Below are 20,764 nucleotides of genomic sequence, written 5' to 3'. Positions count from 1 at the left end.
TTACACCTTAATTTTTGGGGAAGAGAACTGGGACGGGAGTGTTAGGCCAAGCAAGCGGGAAAGAAGCAAAAGTCAAACAGAAGCAGGAGGCAGCCGGCCTTTCAAGGTGGGGAAAAAGAAGGATATTAGCAGTGGGAACTGTGTTGAGGAATTGCCTGGAGTCCACCAAGACAAATTAAAAGTGATGCCAATTCTGGGATGGAGGCCTACATATAACAGCATGAAGATTAGCCATTAATTCCAGTGGTTCCTACCAGTAGCAGTTTTCAATGCCAAACGCTACTTGTTACAACAATGTGAAGAAGGCAAAATCCTTTGGAACTGTGCATCATTTGCAGTGACCCCAGACCCCAGATTGTCAACCTTTGTTCTGGAGGGGGCTGCATTTTGTTGGGCGTACTCTGCCAAGGGCCAAATTCCAGGGGGTGAAGCTTGCAAACCTGCATCTTGCTCGCTCGCTCCCCCCTTATTAATTTAATTTAATTATTATTGCATGTATATCCCCCCTCCATTCCTCCAATGAGCTCAAGGTGGAAAATGCAGTTCTTTACCCCTCCTCATTTTACCCTCACACAACAACCCTGTGAGGTAGGTTAGGCTGAGTGAGCTTCATGGCTGAGTGGGGGTTCAAACTCTGGCCTCTCAACCTCACTTTAACCACTATAGGTCTCATTTCCACCTCTTTCTGTTGCACCCAATTCAGGGCTTCTCCCACCCATCTAATTCTTCCTTGGGCACATCCAAGCAGTGTCTATCTGCCACATTTTACCGCTGCACCACTAGCCAGGCCTTTCCCGCTCCTTCAGATTTCCTTCGGAGGTGGGAGAGAACGACAAATTACGGCGACGAGAACGAACCCTTTTTCAGACGCGCCCCCTGCCCAAACAGAAGCCAAAGGTCAGACAGGACACAAAACCCGACATGTTCGAAACACAAAATAAAAGACCCCTAGTAAGCTGTCGTCAATGGGTAGAGATAGACAAACAGAAAACCCTTTCTGGCTTAAGTGAGATTTCCAAAGGTGGATTTTGTCGAAAAGAACACATGCCAAGAAAAGGCCTTAGCAAAAGTGTTGCTTTTCTATGCCCAGAGAGGAGGAGGAGGAGGGAGGGACAAAATGTTCCAAAAAGAGAAACAGTTAAAAGCCAGCTTCTATGTAGCAAGGATGATGCAAGTCCAGAATAATTCACAGAAAGGCATTTTTCCTATAATCCAACCCGGCACTGCATGGAGGTGTTCTGCTCTAGTTACCGCCTCTGACCACTCTCCCTCGCTGCTCCAAATGCCTGGAATTCCCCTAGGCCTCTCTTCTCTCTCTCTCTTCCAAACCAACCTTAAAGCCTGCTGCATCCAAAAATGCTTTGACTTAACCCCTCAGCTTTCTTCCCCCAAACAAAACAAACCCCGAGACTGGGACCTGGGAGACTCAGGGTTCGAATCCCCACTCTGCCGTAAAGCTCACTGGGAGAGGCAAGTCCCTGCCTCTCAGCCTCACCTGCCTCACAGGGTTGCTGTGGGGATTAAATGAGGAGGGGGAGAGCCATCTATGCCACCTTGAGCACCTTGGATAAAAACACAATAAATACTCAGAGTAGACATGACTTAAGCTAAATTCACTAATTTCAATATTCAGTATATCTGAAGGAGCGTCTCCACCCCCATCGTTCTACCCAGACACTGAGGTCCAGTGCTGAGGGCCTTCTGGTGGTTCCCTCACTGCGAGAAGCCAAGTTACAGGGAACCAGACAGAGGGCCTTCTCGGTAGTGGCACCTGCCCTGTGGAACGCCCTCCCACCAGATGTCAAAGAGAACAACAACTACCAGACTTTTAGAAGACATCTGAAGGCAGCCCTGTTTAGGGAAGCTTTTCATGTTTGATGTATTACGGTATCTTAATATTTTTTTGGAAGCCACCCAGAGTGGCTGAGGAAGCCCAGCCAGATAGGTGGGGTATAAATAATAAATTAATTGTTGTTGTTGTTGTCGTCGTCATCAACATCAATGGGCCTACTTAGAGAGGTACCCCCACCCCAAAAATTTGTTTACTTATACTAGTTTTAAATGTTTCCCAGATTTTATCTGCATGTGTTTTCGTTCCTATATACAGTTACATCAATGGTTTTGTGTGTATTCTAGCTGTGTTTTCTTGACAGTTTAGTTGTGTACACAGCTTAGACAGTTTTGATCAAGTGGTCAAAAAAATCTTGCTAAATGAAAATACACACTGGCACACAGTGTGAATGCCTGCCTTTTGCTTACGTTACTATGGAAGCGTCATTTATTCCAGTGGCACTTTATAAATAATAATGGAACTAGGGAGTCTGGCAAATTCCAGAGGGAGGGGAGGAACCACTATGAATCTGCCTTGCCCCATAATGCTGAGCCCCAGTTCTCCTCTGGATTGGTTCACAATCTGAGCCACAGAAGGACACCTTGGCTGTCTGTGCCTGGGCACTTCCTACCTGCCTGCTTAGCTTGGCTGCAATGCCAGTGACAGCCCTAACGTAAGAACATAAAAATAGCCAATGGCCCATCTAGGCCGCATTCTGTTCTCACAGTGGCCAACCAGATGCCTGTGGGAAACTCGCAAGCAGGATTCAAGCAGAAGAGCCCTCTCCCTTCCTGTAGAATACCAGAAACTGTTATTCAGAAGCAGTATGTTTCCGAGCACAATTCATAGTGTTGGTGCTGACCTTTAAAGCCTCGGTCCTGTATACCTGAAGGCGCATTCCCCCCCCCCCAATCGTTCTGCCCACACACTGAGGTCCGGCGCTGAGGGCCTTCTGGCGGTTCCCTCACTGCGAGAAGTGAGGTTACAGGGAACCAGGCAGAGGGCCTTCTCAGTAGTGGCACCCGCCCTGTGGAACGCCCTCCCACCAGATGTCAAAGAGAAAAATAACTACCAAACTTTTAGAAGACATCTGAAGGCAGCCCTTCAGCCCTGTTTAGGGAAGCTTTTGTATTTATTTTAGTGTTTTGTTGGAAGCCGCCCAGAGTGGCTGGGGAGGCCCAGCCAGATGGGCGGGGTATAAATAATAAATTTTATTATTATTATTATTATTATTATTATTATTATTATTATTATTATTTATTACTGTCTCTGACCGTGGAAGCAGAGAACAGCCATTCAAGTTGCTGGCTCCTGTGGGTGGGAGTTCCACAGTTTAACAATGTGCTGTGTGAAGAAGTCCTCTCTTTTTTCTGTCCTGAATCTTCCAACAATCACTACCTGGACTGGAGATGCCAGAGAATGCAAAGCAGATGCTGTAGCACTGAGCCACGGCCCTTCAGAATGTTTGAATAAAGGGCTTAGCAAATGCCACTGAAAAATATTCTATTACTCCACTTCACATACTCCAGCACTGAGCCATGCTGGCTCACCCTGAGAGGCAGCCAAGTTACGAAAGATGCGAGGATGCTGTTAGGGAAGAGCGAGAACATTTGGCCAGACTCAGCCTTTCAGACCACATTCTTTATTTGGATAATTATCTCCTACTTTTCCAAGAGGGAATCAAACTATAAAGGTGGCTTAAAATAAAAATAAGTTGTTGGGTTGTTGTTTTATTTTTTTAAAAAAAAAGATCACAAGAAAGGAAAGCTAACAAAGAGCAGTTAAACAGCATCACATTAACTGTAGTCAAGAGCAGCAGATGAAAAGCCTATAAGGCATGTTGCTATTCGTCAAGATTTTCTCCCTGCTGCTCCATCCCCTGGAAATCAAGAAGCATTAAAAAATACAGTAATAAGAACTGCATCAAAGGTTCTTAACACAATGCTTTTGGAAATTGCATCTTGAATCATACACAGGTTTGCCACAAATACATACACACAAAGGCACACTCCCCACCAAAAAAGATAATCACAACTTCAAATGATGCCCGGGGGGGGGAATCCCCAAATCCACAGCTGGGCAACATCTTTCTGTGTCACCTGCGAGCAGTGGCTGCTGTTTGGTTGGTCTTAATAAAAGTCATCACTCAAGCTGTGGATTTTTATTTTTAAGTTCTTCTCTAACAGACCTTTGCTTTTTGTGTGCCCTGGAAAATATGCTATTTTCATGACAAGCAATACCATGAGGAGGTGTGTTAAAATAAACTAAAAATCTATTTAATTTATTAATTGCTTCCCAAGAAGCATTTCAGATTTATATAATTTCGTAAAATTTATGTGACACTTAATTGTAAACAAAAAATAAAAAAACAAGCTTCAAAGCAGTTCACAAGAAGAATAAAATACAAGGATGAAATCATCAGTAAAAAATAGTTGAAAATAACTATTTAAAACATTCAAAACATAATTAAAACCAACAATAAACAAAAAAAATGGTTTTTGCAGGTGCCAGAAAGAGTACAGTGAAGGCGCTTGACTGATCTCAATAGGCAGGGAGTTCCAAAGTTGCCACACTAAAAGACTCATTTCTTACAAATGTGGAATGACTGTTACGTAGCAGTTGTAACAGTGTCAGTTCCGCAGACTGAAGCGGTCAAGTGGGCATCTGTGGGGTAAGGATGCAGTTAACAAACTACAACGCCCAGAAATATTTGGGGGAAGAAACCATGTCATTTTAAAGCGGTATTCTACTGCTTTAAATGTGTAGCGTAGACAGGATCAAAGCGAAAGTGCGAAGAATTCAGAGTTAGGAATCCCTGACTCTCCTTGCATAACTTCCTACAGTGCTCAGTGTTCCCGGGCTGGCGAAATGGAATGACTCTTCAACCAGCTCTTTAGATGCCTGTTCCGACATAAAACTGCCTTCTGTTGTAAACCTCAGTTGTATCGAAAGGGTACTGAAATTAGTCACAACGGGTCCAAGAACAGGCCTTTTGTGGTGAGGATTTTGAAGAAAAAGCAGATGAGGGTTGTCACCCGCTCCTATTAAAGAAACAGCAAACTGGAACAGACCCCTTAGGGAGTGGTTTACATGAGACGAATAATAGAGGGTGTCGAAAGATGCAACTTGATAAATTGGGCTGCATTTATTTAGAAAAAGGGCAGTTTGGAAAGCGAGGGAGGTAGGGCCTTTTATTCAGCATTATTGGGTACATTTTTGCCCTCTTCCTGTTAAAAACTACACTGGGCCTCCCCTCACCTTCCCCCAATTTCCCCCTAAGAATTTGCAGTCCAGCCCTTTCAGAGCAGAGACCTCCGGCACTCGTCTAATAATGGCACGGATAGTTATGGCTGGTTTGCAATTGTATCAGCTCTGGGCTTCCAACGGCAGCAGAGTTCTTGCTAACAGATCCTTTCCTCACTCTTAAAGGCTCAGGATAACATCTGGGCCTTTGGGGAAGCATTCTCGCAAGAAAGAAGCACTTTGTGTAATTCATCTTTCCACGCCAAGCTGCATCTGTCTTCTCCTTCAACCCACCTCCTGTCTCCTGCCAGCCCCCTCCAGCAACCTTCCTTGGACCGTGGTGGACTCCAGCAAATTGCCACCTCACTTCACCCTCCATCAAGAACCAACCAGGATAATAATAATAATTTTATTATTTATACCCCGCCCATCTGGCTGGATACATGCATCACCTTGAGATGTCCTGTCCACAGCAAGAAGACAACAAACCCTCAGCGAGAAATCTTCTGCTGGGGCCATCATGAGTCAGTGAAGAAGAAGAAGGAGACTGCAGATGCTCCAGTAGGTTTAACTTGATGGTTACTTATCACAGAAAATTTAACTACATTATTACCTACTTTTAGCATCTTTGTTTCCTGCTTTTTCCCCAAGGAGGTCCAAGCAGAACATAGGGCATCACGCCCCCCCATTTTGTCCTCATGTAACCATGTGAGGTAAGATTAGGATGGTGATTTATCCTCACCCTTCTTGAATCAGCAGAGATTTGAATCAGCATCTACTGGTCTGATAACTCTCAAGTTCATGACATCACAAGGGGAGAGAGTTTGATATCTAGCCTGTGGTTGGACAGGGCCCTATGTGGGTGACTTTACTGGCAAATCAGAAAAACATTTATCATATTTAATCAGTAGCTATTCTACTAATACAGGCATCCCCAAACTCGGCCCTTCAGCTGTTCTGGGACTACAACTCCCATCATCCCTAGCTAACAGGACCAGCGGTCAGGGATGACGGGAATTGTATTCCATAACAGCTAAAGGGCCGTGTTTGGGGGTGCCTGTACTAATATGGACCCCAAGGAGGCTTTCAGCAAAACAAAAAACCACCACACCAAAGAAACACATAAAGACCAAAATTATCACATGTTAAAATGACTTTTTCCATTTTTTCCCATGGCCAGCAACATTCCAGATGTATGCATCTAGGATTGCCAAGTTCAGCCGCTAAAAGCTGGAAACAGATGAGTAGAAGCTCGTTTTTATCAACATACACTGAAGACTCACACACACCCCTCCAATAAAGTCTTCACTGCACGGTGGGGGGAAAATAAGAGAGCTGGTTGGACAGACCCCATTCCCAGGGAGCCTCTACTGGGTGAACAGAACCCTAAGAGAAATACACCACATTTCCAAAGTCCCTTGACGGTTACAATCAGCTTTCCTGCCAGTTGGCGCTAACATCAGAAGAAGAATTGTTTGAGACGAGCTGTTTATGACCGGCTGAGCCCGCATGAGGCTTATAATTATGTTTGATTACAGTAAATCAAACATCGCTATTGTCTCTTTACAATCACAGCCATTGTTTGAAATTAACAGCTAAGTTACTGCAGTTACCAAGCAAAGGATTTCTCTGTCTTCTCCAGACTGGGAGGTGGCGGCAGGTACAGAGTCAATATATGAATATGCCTGCTGTTTTCCACAGTATTATATGGTAAAAATCCAGGACTTTGGTATTCTTCCCCCTCCCCTCCCCACTTACAGGTCAGGAGAAAAGAGATAGACAGGCCATCAGCGGAGTTTGATGGAGGAGGGCTGCAAAGCAATTAGTGGGGCTTCTAAATCTTCAGATACAATAAGTCAGTGACCCAGATCCCCCCCTTTCTCAAATGCCCCTCATTATTAAATCAACCTTAATGAGACACTCTCCACCACCTCCCTTCATTCCAGAACAAACGACATTCTCATTTTGATCTGCACCTGCCCATCACAATGGCTGGCGGGGGTGGAACCACACTTGGTGCGACATGTGGAGGAATTGAAATTGACAAGCAACTTGAAATGCCCCATAAGGTGTGTGTGTGTGTGTGCGCGCGCGCATACATACACACACGTTTTTGTTCTTATTTAGAAGCAGTTGTTACTGTTGTTATTTAGAAAAAGTAGTTGTAAGGGGCTCATGTATTTTCTTTGCAAAGATGCGTTTTTTGATACTGACAGGCCTTCCACAGCTGAACTCTCCCCCATATCCCTTCATCTTGTTCTCTGTGTTTCTTCTGATTTTCTCAATGTCCACGGGGCTGGGAGCAGCGTCCTTATAAGAAAAGGCATGGGCTTGTTTAGTTTCGGAAAAAAGAAGGCAAGTAAGCGGGGGACGTCACAGAGGCGTGATTCAACTGAATTATGTTTTTCTCCCTCATAATACTAGAACTCTGGCCATCCAATGTTGGAAAACCCTGGACAGACAAAACCAAAGCACTTCTTCACACAGAGCAAACTTAAGCCACAGGATCTGCTATCAACAAGGTGCAGGGATGTTGACAAACTCAAATTGCTTTAAAGGGTATTTGTAGATAAAATTGTGGAGGATAAAACGGTCAATGGCTAGCCTTAATCAATCATAGTTGTGATGGTTGTGGGTGACCTCTGGTGTCGGAGGCAATATGCTTCTGAATACCCGTGGCCGGGAAGCGTAAGTGGGAAGGGTGCTCTGGCCCAATGGCATCTGATTGGCCACAGTGAGGAGAGGATGCTGGGCTGGACAGGCCATTGGCCTGATCTGTTGGGGTTCTCCTTACATTCTCATTTGGCCCATCTGGACTCCTGAAGGTGAACACTTATATTAATAAATAAAATAAAATAAAATAAATATGTGTGCGCCTGTCAAAATTTAGTACACAGAAAAGGAAAAAAAGGTGGAATTCTTTCTTTTTTTAACTCACTAAAAAAAAGAATCAGTTTCCTTACATTTTTGGGTCATCATTCGACTAAAGGCATCCATGCTGATTCAAATTGCAATCGATCACTCAATTACATTTTCTTATAAATTAAACAGCTGTTCAGAAGCATTTGTGCATTCAGTCTATTTATATCCCATTAAATGCTTTAAGGGGAAAAAGGGGGGCACTTTATTTTTAGAATATGAACTAGCTATTATTACCTTTAAGAAAAAACCCCAAGAGTCAAAAACAGACATTTAGCTGCCTGTCTGCACCCCAGCTGAAAAACAAAAGTAGTTTGTCCATGTTTGCATAATGTGAAATTCTTATTTCTAGGCGCCAGGCAAAAAACATTCCTCTTTAACCAGGCCTTTGGTTGATTGACATCCTATGCCCTTTTAAAATGGGGGGGGTGTAATTGGGTTGTTTTGTTTTTATTTGATAATGTATTTCGCAGTTTTATATTCTGATTTAATCCTGTGAACCACCCTGAGACCTGTGGGTATATGGTGATATATAAAATATAATAATAAATAAATAAATAAATAAATAATAAATTTCTGCCTCCCTTCATCTGCTGCCATTCCCAGCTGGCAAAAGAGGTGCTTGGATTTAAAATAAATCCACTCTTCTGTGAAGAATCACAGAAAAAGTATTCAGCCAAAAGTCAACCTAACGAAACTGCTCTTGAAGCCAGTCTAATCTCTGTTGGTAGGAGATTACAGTTTTGGAGCTGGCACTGTGAGTACACAGCCCCAAGACATCCTAGTTTGTTCTTCCTGCAAATATAGACAGCCCATATATTCAATGATGTACCTTGACAGGTGAGTGAACTCATGTGGATTATAAGGAGAGAGAGAACATCCTTGAGATACAAAAGTCCCAGGATATGCAAAGCCTTCAAAGTTCAAACATGCACCTTGAATTGGGCCCAGGAGCAAACTGGTAGCTGTCATAGAACAGGATGAGTATCAGAAGGCATGCAGCAGTTTTCTGCACCAGGTAAGAAGGCTTCCAAGTCACCTTCAAGGGCAGCCCCACAGAAACTGTGTTGCAGTAATCAAGCCTTGAGTTTCCAGAGGCATGGGTCACCAATGGAGCAAGAGTTGCCACATTCAGAAACAGTAAAAGCATTCTAATGATCCAAAAATGGGGAAAGAATGTCAACCTGCCACTGATTTTACTATTATATTTTCACTGCTCAGGGAAGGATGCCACGTGGATTTTAAAACTCATGTATGGGATTGTCTGGAGCCAGTACTGCTTGAAGGGAATTGAAAGGGTAAATAGTTTGTGTTGAGTGATCCTGTGTGTGTGTGTGTGTGTGTGTGTGTATACTCTGAGATTCCAAGCCACGAGTTCTGATTTCTGATTGGAGATTACAGGCTGCTCCAGAATAAGGGGCTATTTGTGGATAAATAGGCTAATTCACTAATGCTTTGGAGGCCCGTGGCAACCCGTCACTCACCGTAGATGGATGTGCTGCTGAGCTGGAGAGAAGAGCAGGAGAATGGGTGGTCTCCAGTGTATTCCCTGCACTCAAGGAAGCAGTAAAAGGAAAATGAGCTTCTGTTCTTGAAAGCTCTCTACACTTTCTCTGGACACTAAGAGCTTTGCTTTAGGAAGTTCGCCTAAACAGGTTGGGTTTATTTAGAAAGGCTGTCCCCTCCTGTCAAAATTAAATCAGAAGTCAGAAGGGCCTGGGGTAGGGTGCCAAGGGATGGAGTTTCAAGCTTTCCCAGAAATTTATATAAAGAGATCAGTGAAGTGATGCTTTTTGCAAGAGGCTGGTTTTGCCATTATTCACTTCAGAGGACGAAGGATGAAATCAGAAACTAAGATCATAAGGCAGAAGAAATGTTGTCACACAAATGCATGCAAAATTAATCTATGGAAGTCTTGGCCAGAAACTCAGATGAGGAAGAATGAGACAAATTCATGAAGGAGAGGCTAATATTCATTATTGTTCAAATTATTATTATTTTTCTTTGTGTGTTTATATTATAATATTTGTATTGCATCTTTTTTTGCCAGGGTGGTTTTATAAGAAATAAAAGCGAAGGGGGAAAGAACATGTAAAACCAAAATGAGATAAACTCAAGCAAAACGATTAAAAAGGTCTAGAAAATATGAACGACTCCACTGGCACTGGAAAGATGGACAGAGTAGTAGGCACCAGGTGAACGGCACCACTACCAAGAAGGCCCTGTCTCTCTCATTGCTAGTATACACCTTAACTCAGATGTGGGGAGCAAACAGAAGGCAGCCTCTGAAGAAGGCTTGGCAAGGACCAGGGGCAGAACATCTGCCTGGCATGCAGAAGGTCACAGGTTCAATCCCCGGCATCTCCAGGTGGGGCTGGGAGGGTCCCTTGATCTGAATCTCTGCCAGTCAGTGTCAACAATGCTGAGATTGACAGACAGATAGTCTGTCTCAGCATAAAGCAGCTTCCTAAAAACTTAAAACACAGATAGGCTTATATGAAGGCAGGCAGTCCTAAATGGGATCTCCGTGTTTAGAAGACCCTCTTTATGCTGAGGCAGAAGTGGAGAGACAGTTTGCAGGGGTTTCTGCTTTTAACATCATCATTATTATTAGCAGTAATAGTAGTAGTATTTAATGAAAAACTGGTTGATGCCAAAAATAGGCTTCTAAATATAAAGGCCAATTGCACAAACATTAAGATATAAACATTTGTAATTAAAATATACACTAAGGCAACAGTGCGGCAATTAAAACAGGAGGCTTCGGGCTGTGCTGGGTGCTTCCCAAAAATATTGGGGCTGGCCAGCATTCAAAATATGATTCGGACTAGATGGAACTTTGCTGAAATCCAGCAGGGCTCTCCATAGCATCCTTACAGAATCCAGCTTCCAGCATGGAGACGAGCCCAGTTGAAAAAGAAAATCCACTTTAAAGCTAAAATGGAATGAGACCCGCACTTAAACCATATTCCAAAACCTCTCAAGGACAGAACAGATTCAGCCTTCTAGACTCTTAAATGGATTTTGGCTTGTCTGGGGGTTTGTTTGTTGGAGCGTGCCGTTAAATCCCGCTCAGTTTTAAAATGGGAAGCTCTAAAGCAGAGGCTCCCAAACTGTGGCCTGCAATCTTCATTCAAGGGGTCCCACAGTGTGCCTGCAGATCTGTGGTTGAAGCTGGGAAATGGGCACATCCATTTCACTGAATATTTGATATTAATTTTTAATGTACTTTTTAATTGCTTCTTTTCTTTCTTATATTGCATTTGAAGTCTAAGGAATTACAATTGGTACCACAGGCAGAAAAGTATTTAAGTGGTCCACCAGGACCCCCAGTAATTTTCAAGTGGTCCGTGGGCAGAAAGGGGGGCATTTGGAAACCACTGCTTGAGAGCAATCTTCTGTAGGGTTCTAGACAGGTTGCTGCTCACTATTTTGGAGCAGAAAAGAATCAGACTGGAGTATTCACAGTACATCTGTAGCTTGATACAACCTCAAAGCTGACTGAAATCCTTTGGGGGGGTGTTCTAAAAAGCATGAATATTGAATACACAAAACAGAAAGCCGCACTCTGGTCTTACCCCAAACATCCTCTGAAAAAGCTATTTCAAAAGTGCTCAGAGCAAGAATAGATCTATCTGTGGGAGTGGGTCCACGATAATATCCAGCTAGATCTGTTGGCTTCCTTTTTATTCAGATCCTTTGCCTGTAATGCCTTAGGAAGCATTTAGTGCTTGTCTGCATTTCACCAGGATTTTAAAAAATGAAATTATGCTGGCGGTTTTTCTTATTTCACATCCGCCTTCCCTCCAGTGTGTTGGGGATCCTGCTTGAGTAAGTCTTACTGAGCCTGCGAGGAAGCCAAAGCAATCTAAACCCCATTGGCAAATATGGTTCTGATTATTTAAATGAAATTTACTCATAATTGGGGTGGCACTTAATCCATGAAGTCGTAATTGACCAAGGCGGGAGAAAGAGGCTCTGAAAGGAGGTAACTAGATGGCCCTTGATTCTCTTTCAGGGTCCTCCCCATCAGGATATTTGCTCACAAAAGGAACTGGGGAGGGGGAAGAGAAGATAGGCATTTCTGAGACGTGCTCCATGGAATTACAAATAAGAGGAACAGCTCATTGCGCCTCCTCTAATTTTCATGGGCCTAATGGAAGAGACTCGCTCAAAACAAATCTTTTCTCTGCAGAGCGGCTGGGTGTCTACAGAGAGAGAGGCTAAATGCCCGGCTTTTGATAGAGGCCGAGCCTTCATTGTGCGAGGAGGCCAGCCAAATTCTGTGTGGGTCCCCCACCCCACCGAAAAGCCCACATAAGCTCTTGTTAACAAGCACAGTCCTTAAAGAGGCCTGAAAGCGATGGCTACAGCTTGAGATGAAGTCGGATCCTGGCTGTCGGAGAGACCCTGGAGCCCTAATAAATTGGCCTCTGGGAATTCTCTAGGGCTGGTATTTCTCGCCATGCTTCCTTGGGGTAAGCCCATTTCAACTCAGCGAAACTTCCTTCCCAAGGACAGGTTAGATTTTGCCTTAAAGGTGGCTTAGTCCAAAGACACTTTTCCTCAAAACTGGAGCTAGTTCAAAGACGTGGCTCTGTCCTGAGTGAGGACCTGAAAAGGGATCATCTGTAGGAAATGTAACTGCCTGAATGAGAGGCTGTCGGGGTATTGCTTGGGGTGGGGGGAGAGAGAAGAGGGGTTTACAGTCAGGTTTGCGCGTATTGATTTGGAAAGCAAGACCCATCAGCAGATTCACTGTGGATTATTCCCAGGCATAGGATGGCAGCCAAACAGTGGCAAGGGGAGGGAAGAAGGGATACAAACAGGGAGTCTCAATCTCTCTCTCCTTTATCTGAGAATATGCCATTGTCGACAGGCCCAAAGGGGAAGAACTTGCGCACACCCATCTCCAGCGAGAAACACAAGGTGAAACAAAGTCTTCTTTAAAAACAACAAGAGAGGGGGATGGGGAGGGAAGCTTTAGCTGTCAAGCTCCATCGACCGCCTTGTCTGCGCTTTTGACAAGACCAATCTGATGTGCTCCCGAGTCAAAATTGCTAACAGAGACCTCCTTCTCCTCTCGCTGCTGTTTCTGGAGAGGGGAGATCTTTCTCCCTCTCTCTCTCTCGGGTCATCTCCCCTCCCGACTCCTCGCCGCCCTCCCCACCCCCTCTCTGGCAGGATCGCAGCTATGAGCCGTTTCTCTTTCTCCTTCCTGAGCTGGAAGCGATTGCCAAACCGGGTCAAAACACCTAGATTCGAAATTGCGAAGCCTGCCTGGTTCCTCCAAAGAGACTCCGGCTAGAGTCTCTGTTCTCAGGGGCACCCAAGCCGATGGGAACAGGCTCTTGCTCAACTGCTTTGCCGATCGCCGCCTGCTGTTACAGAGCAAGGGGTGTTTGGCATCGAGGCCGCCAAGACTCTTGTTTAGACAGATTGCCCCTCCACACACACGTACTCACCAGGATTTTATTTTGGTGGTTCTGTATTACAAGTGTATTATAGCGGGTGGTCTTTTTAAAAAAAGAAGAAGAAGCTATAAAGCTCCTCTCGCATACGAACTCCTATCGACTTCTGGTGGGTTTACTCGCGAGTAAGCGGGAATAGGATTCCCAGCTTAATCGTTTTCAGATCCCGTGCCATTTCAACGGGAGAAAGTGAAGGCTTGATTTAATGCATCCGCGGTGGGGTGTGTGTGTGAAGTTTGCAAGTGATTCAGTTTTCCAGAATACGGTGTGATTTATTACCCATAGACATCAACTGATGGATATTTGCACAAAACTGGAGAATGTATGAGCTCCCTGTCCCGAGGAGCACCGGGAACAGACATTCGGGCACCATCGGGAGGCTTGACCTCCGCGAGGAAAATGGGTTCTTTCTAATACGAGTATTTAAAATCCCCGATTCAAACCTGCTCCATCTAAGATCGGCCACGATGCCCTCGTCGGCTAAGAACTGCGGCTGAATGTTATCGAGGCCCCGTGTCTTGCTGAACGCAGACACCCGGTTGACTACCCACAACTTAAAGCGAGCGCTTATCGGTTCCGAGTCTGCAGCTCGGCTCTCTCCATTAAGCGAAAAGCCAAGGATCTCTTCCACTTAGGCATTCACGGCGCTAGTCCTCCGGGCGCGCTCGTGTGCCGCCGTGCAAAGGCAGAATCCCACTGTGCGCCGCGCTACTGAGAGAACCGACGTGGCGAAGCTGTGAACCCCGCGACCCCCTCATCTCAGAGAAGATCCACATCGATTCGACGGGACACCGAACCTCCCAAGAGTTGTTGAAAGCTTGCCCGATTTCTCCCGGGTTTCTGGCACTCCCCTGTCTCCAGCTCAGAGAGAGATTAAAACGGAGAGCTGGTTGGGGGATCCTTTCTGATGCTAGAACACGTCGCCCGCCCACGTCTAAACGACAGTGGCACTCGCGGGTTTGAACACGCGGGACTGCCACCGTCGCGGCTTAGTCAGACCTTCATTCCAAGAAGTGTTTCCCCAATCGACATAAGAAAAGTCCTATTTGTCTACCCCAGCTCCTCAAGTTTTCTTCTTGATCCAGGCCGTTAACACAGCACAAATCATCGGGCAGCAACAGATAAAGATCTCTGTGCGACTCCCAAACTTGGCACGTTCTGCTCTCGACAGAATTTGCTCTAAGCCTCCACCTCGCTAGCTGTGTATCTCTGTGTTACGAAGCTACCTTAAACCAAGGCAGACCATTTAGTTCTATATCGTCTCTACACTGAGCTGCAACATTTCAGGCGGGGTTCCCACCCCAGCTCTACTTGAAGATGCTGAGGATTAAACGAAAGACCTTCGGAGCGCAAAACAGACTGTACCAATGAGCTAGGGCCCTTCCTCTCTTTTTTTAAGCTGGGTTTTAAGCAAATTTATCAGGAGGCGAGGTCTTAAACCCACTAGAATATTTCCAATTTGGGCTTCCTCAGGATTGCGGCCCTCTCTAGCGCAATAAAAGCAGCCAAATACTTCTGATTTATCCAGCATTCTCCCCCATCGGATTAGAATTTCCGAAGTTTAGGGAAAATACCCCCAGAACAGCTGTCTCAAGCATCCCGACCCCCAAACACACGGAGGAACGGCAACATCCTATGCATGTATACACGGAAGGAAGTCCCATTGAACTCAATGGAGCTTACTCCCAAGTCTGCGCGTTTAGGACTGCAACCTGTGGATTAACCAAAGCGATTTAATTGGCACATTAACGTAAGGAAGCAAATCTCATAGGATTTAGGCTGCAGTTTATGCCGGGACCTTAAGTACTGTATAAGGACACGTTTCACGAAACTCACTGGGACTTCCTTGTGAGGAGACAGCGTTAGGTGTCGAGGATCGGGAAAGCAGTCTAACCCAAATCAGGAGACCTGATCCTATTCACTTTTTCCTGGAAGTGCAAATTCAGAGAGTTCTCTGTCACACCCACCCAAAATATCATTTATTTCCAAATGAAGTTCATAGGTGACCAAAATGGGCTTTAGAACTATAAATCTTGGGTTGGAGAGCATGGCAGCGCATGTTTGCCTTCGGACAGATCGCAAGGGAACTTCCAGAAGCAAACGGGTCTCGGATGTGCTGCCAGACGGCTCGATCCCAAATCACACTGCAAATCACACCTAGGTGCCATCTTCGCCTTGGGAGGAGCGAGCAGCAACAGCGAGAGGTCGCACGTGGCCGGCCTCGCTAGTAAACTTCCCTAACTTGACGCGTCAGGAGGACTGTGGTGCAGATTAACTCTCCTTCCACAAACCCGCCAGTTCCAAGAGAGCCCAATTAAAACATCATTATTCCAGAAGCAAAGAATACAGCCCCGCCGGGAATTGGCAGTACAATGCCCTCCCAAAATTCCCCCTTTTTTCCTAATGCAATACACGTCTAAACAATTTTGCCCATGAATAAGGCAGGATCTCAACAACAAAAAATCCAACCCCAAGGTTTAACTGGGTTGCTCCACTCAATCGCTCACACAATTAATAAAGAATAAAACCAGTGTGTCTGTCTGCGTCTCTCTACCTCCCCCCCAATTCTTCACACCGGCGATCCCCCCCAATTTACCTGGAGGATGTTGGGGTGTCGCAGCCTCTGCAACAAGACCATCTCCTTGGCGATCTTGTAGGAAGCCAGGCGGTAGCAGCCTTCCAAGGAGCCGTACAGCTTGACGCAGTTGTCGATGTCGTGGCCGCCGAAATCGACGGACTTGAGGGCCACGGCCAGGCTCCGGTTGAGCACGGCTCTGTAGACGGCCTTGGTGTAGCCCGAGCCCAGGTAGTGCACGTTGCTCACGTTGCCGATGTCCCGGCAGCCGAGCGCCAGCGGGCCGAGCGAGAGCTCCAGCTGCGCTCGCGGGTGGTCCCAGGGCGCGCCGCCCCAGGAAGGAGCCCGGGATCCGGGCAGCTTGGGGCGGCTGCTGCTGCTGCTGCGCTCCGTGGAAGAAGAAGACAAGGAGGAAGAGAGCCGCTGCGGAGCGAGATCCATGAGCCGCCGCTCCAGGGGTCGCACTGCCAGGCGAGCGCCGGCGGCAGCTGCCTCCCGAGGCGGCTGGTAGCGCAGCACCTCCTCGTAGCGCTCTCGGATCTGCCGGGCGAGGTCCTCGGGGAGGGGGCGGCTGCTGCTGCTGCTGCCGCCCGCCTCCCCCGGCGAGCCCGCCAGCGAGTGCGTGACGCCCGCGCTGAGCTGCTGCCGCTGCTGCTGTTGCTGCTGGGGATCAAAGGCCGGGATGAAGAGGACGTTGAGCAAAGTGCCCAGCAGGAAGGACATGCAGAAGCCGGCGGCCACGGCCAGCTTGCGCCGCTTCATCGCCCCGGAGAGCTCGGGCAGGGCAGCGATCGCGGCTCGCCGCTGCTTGCCTCCGCTGCTGCCGCTGCTGATCAGCTTGGCTGCCGCGAGCTCCTTTGCAACATTCCAGCTCCGCAGCAGCGACGGCCAAGGAAAGAAAACCACCAGCGGCTCTCCCAAAAATAAAAGCACCCGCCAGCCGCCTCTTCACGCTGCCCGGCCGCCGCTCCGCTGCCCTGCCACCCTCATGACACTTGCCTCCTCCAGCGCCGCCTTTATAAAGCCTCCCCGAAGCGCTTATTATTAGCTGCACCCCTGCCAGGAGGGAGAGGGGAGTTCGCATTTGGAACGGGGGAGGGAAATGTATTTGGAATCCTCCGAGCGTTCTGCACACTTGGTGACGCCGCCTGATTGGCGGCTCGGCGCCGCCCGCGGAACGCGAAGGGCGGCACGGGGGTGGATGGGAAACGTAGTCTCCCGCTCGGCGAGGAGAATGGAGAGCGCGGGGAGGGAGGACTACGGGTCCCAGAGGGCGCTTCTGCGGAGGAGAGGAAAGGGGGCTCCTGGAGGAGGCTGCCGCGGACTCGATAACGGTGTCGCCCGCAGAAGACGGCGGTGAATGGGACCGTGGTTGGGGCCCCTTTTTGCCCGGCGGCTGGTTCGCGGCATCGCCGCCTGACCCGCAGGGAAGGGAAGGGAAGGGGGTCGTCGGAATGCGGAAAGTAGAGCTTGTAAGCGTCAGGAGTCGGAGGGCGGGAGGTAGGGATGGGTGTCTTGGAAGGTTGTTTCTCTGCTTCGACCTTTCTGGATTTGGGGATCCGACTGCCCCAGGGTGTCTATCTGAAGACAGGAGTTCATCCCTTTACTCTAGCGCACGTGTGCGCGTGTCGTAGCCGGACGAACTGACATCCTCTATCTTTTCCAAACCTCTTATTTTGAGGATGCTGTGACGATTCTATCTATGATCAAGTGGTGATTTTGTGGGTGGGGTGTATTTTTAAATGCTTCAAGAGCTGTCCAGATACTTCCGTCGCTTTCACCCTCCCGCCGCGCCCCTTCATCTGCCGCCCTCCTGACATTGTCCCATGAATCATACGCGTGAAGGAGCCTCTGTGGAACAGGCAGCGCCCACGTCGGAATGCCGATGTGAGCCAGGGAAGTGGGCAGCAGAAGAAGGATGGGTGAGACGAGGAAAGTTGCTTTTCTCCCCCCACTGCTGACCTTTCAAAAATATGTCCCAAACCGAATATCAGCTTCAGAATTGCATGAGGTCATTTATTCTTTATGGCAGCGCTGATTAACCGCTTTCCCTATTAATTTGTACATATTTAAAGTTATGGACAAATGCCTGTTTGTAATAAACAGGAATAAACGTTTATTTCAGACTGTGCTTGTGCCACGCTCGCAGCTGGCGGTTGTACTGCTAGAGATCAATATCAAATATCGATGGTTGCTTACGTGAGAAGGAAACAAGGTTCACGGGACTCAGTCGAGTTTACTCCCGTGTAAACATAGATGGTTTCCTTAAAGTCAGTGGGTAGGATCCAGATTTGGTCCCGTTTAGGATAGGCCCACTGAAATCAATGGGTCTACTCTGAACATGTCGGTGTTCAGCATCACCGCATTTTAAGGCTACTGAATGAAGTTCAACCTTACTTTACCTCCCCTATCCCACCCCCCACCAGCCAGCCCCATAACACCTACAAATTATGGGTCCTTTGGAAAGCCATTTGTGTAAATGGGAGGCGGGGCTCAGCCATCGGCGCTGAATCGCCTTTGCCTGGAGGGAGAGACATAAATCCGATTTAAAATACACGGTTGCAACAATGCCGCGATAAATCGCCGCGATTAGGTTGGCCGAGGGTGTTAAATGAGGCGAACAGAAAATTTACTTTTCCGGACTTGCGAACTAGGCGAGTCTTAAATGGGCCGGGCGCCTTTCATTAAGGCGAGTGAATATTTCAGATTTCCCAGCTCAGTCCCCTGTGTGCCTATCTGCTCAAAAGTAAATCGCGTTGAGGTTAATGGGATTGCCTGAGACTGCAATCTCAGACATACTTACCTGAGAGTAAACCCCACTAGACACAAATGTTATGCTGGTAATAGAACTGAGATTCATCCCGCGGGACTTACTTCTGCATATCCATCAACAAAGAATTGTGAGGTTTTATCTCAGGGGCGGAAGAGCTACAAACTTTCAATTAGCGACAGAGTGTTTAAACCTTCCTCTTCAAATATTGCGCGTGGATCGATTTCTCTGGTAAGAGGAGAAGTTGATTCCACACACAAAAACTTCGGTCCTGTGTCTTGGTCCTCAGAGAAAGCTGCAATGCTAAACCTACAATTCTCGGGCTGGGGCTGGCCTTGATTCCCCGGCTCAGCTAGGACGTGAATTGCAGGGTCTGGGTGTTAATGGTGCGCTTATCCATCAAGGTCTGCATGACGGCGCTGTTAGCAACTAATTAGCAAACACAAAGGGAGAGCGCATCAGAGCTGGGGAGAAGGGCGGCGGCTCCAGGCAGCCGGCTCGAATCCAGTCCTCTGAGAAAAAGGGCTGGCGGAGTGTGGTGCCGCTCATGTCACCCACAGAAAAGAAAGTGGCGTTGAAACTGTCAGTTGCCACCAGCCGGAAGATTTGCGGGCAGCAGAATCAATTAATTTCACCTCCTGAGTTTTGGTCTTCGGTGGAAAGGCAAGGGAGGAAAACAGCTCCATCAGCAATGCATTCCTCTCTTAAATTTTTATAAATTGTGGCTACTATTTTTTATGAATTCAGGTGGCTACTGAAGGGGGAGTGCTTCTCAGTGCTGGCACCCCACTTAAAAAATAGTATCCACAGAGAAGCTCACTAACCTCCTCCTTACAATATTTTCCATACTAGGTTAAGACTTGATTATCCACCCAGGCTTTTTAAAACTTTCTTTTGAAACAAACCATGGGCCTTTGAAGGTGGTTTAAATAAACTTTATAGCTACCATTTATTATTGTATTGTATTGTATTGTATTGTATTGTATTGTATTGTATTATTAATGTAATATAAAATAGGCTTTTATTACTGAAAGTGAAACCCACAAGAACCCCACAAGATTCATCAGAAGTGTGAACTGTGGATGCACAAGTCATTCACGCCTTCACTTTTGCCACTTTGATCTAACCTCCAAAGTTAAGCTTAGGTAAAGGAGACTGGACTTTCCCCCCCCCCTTTGTACTCTGCTGTCTCCATCCTAAATATGTTTGTGTGCATATGTCCTGTTGATTTTGAGAAAGTGTATTTAGCCTCACCATAAAGATCCCCTAATGACTTGGGAAGAAACCCTGTTTATTTCTACTGGACTTGCTTCCAAGTAAAAAAGTGTGTCTGGGATGAGACTATGCAGTTTGGGAGTTGATTTAATCTACATCAGCAGGGTTGAGTTCTGTGTGGTTTTACAATTAAGGCTGAATTTGACTTCTTTGAGAAAGTCATAAACCTATATTTGTTTTCAAGGACAAGGAGAAATGTATGAAAAGCACATATGTGTGGTCTACCATACAGAACACAGACACTTATTTGTATGTATAGAGATAAATAAAATGAATGGAGATTTACAGTGAGGAGACAGTGACTTATCTGTCTGTATAGAAATATTTGGGAATGACTGACTCATTGACTCACTCAGGGGAATAACAAGATTTTATTATTATTACTTTTTAAGGCAGCTGCATTTGCCCATAAGCAGGAGGGGGGCTCTAAAATCCATAGCTGGACAATGTACCTGTGCATGCTCACAGCCGAACCAAACAAAATGTAACAAAATGGTGCACAAGCTGTCAAGTGTGCCATCATTTTTTCCATTGGGCTAGAGATGTTACCCAAAGCAGGAGTTAAGGGGAATAAGGGAAAGGGGGTTACAAAAACCAGGCAGGATGTTGAAGCCTTGAGGTCTGCAATTAGACTGGATTAATCTTTACTGCATGCTTGCCCATATCTGGTTAAACCTAGG

General features: G+C 46.6%; 1 protein-coding gene across 1 annotated transcript in view; it reads right to left on the bottom strand.

Annotated features, from left to right (window-relative positions):
* Positions 1-17,075, bottom strand: part of PKDCC (protein kinase domain containing, cytoplasmic) — a 41,041-nt gene extending 23,966 nt beyond the window's left edge. The window contains exon 1 of the mRNA XM_053383306.1: positions 16,061-17,075. Coding sequence (XP_053239281.1) covers positions 16,061-16,801 — 741 coding nt within the window. The 5' untranslated portion in view covers positions 16,802-17,075. The remainder of the gene's footprint in view (positions 1-16,060) is intronic.
* Between the last annotated feature and the right edge of the window lie 3,689 nt (positions 17,076-20,764).

This window comes from Podarcis raffonei, chromosome 3 (assembly GCF_027172205.1).
Source record: "Podarcis raffonei isolate rPodRaf1 chromosome 3, rPodRaf1.pri, whole genome shotgun sequence".
Classification (NCBI taxonomy): Eukaryota; Metazoa; Chordata; class Lepidosauria; order Squamata; family Lacertidae; genus Podarcis; species Podarcis raffonei.
The sequence above is the reverse complement of the archived record's forward strand: the minus strand, read 5'-3'. Positions and strand labels throughout refer to the sequence as shown.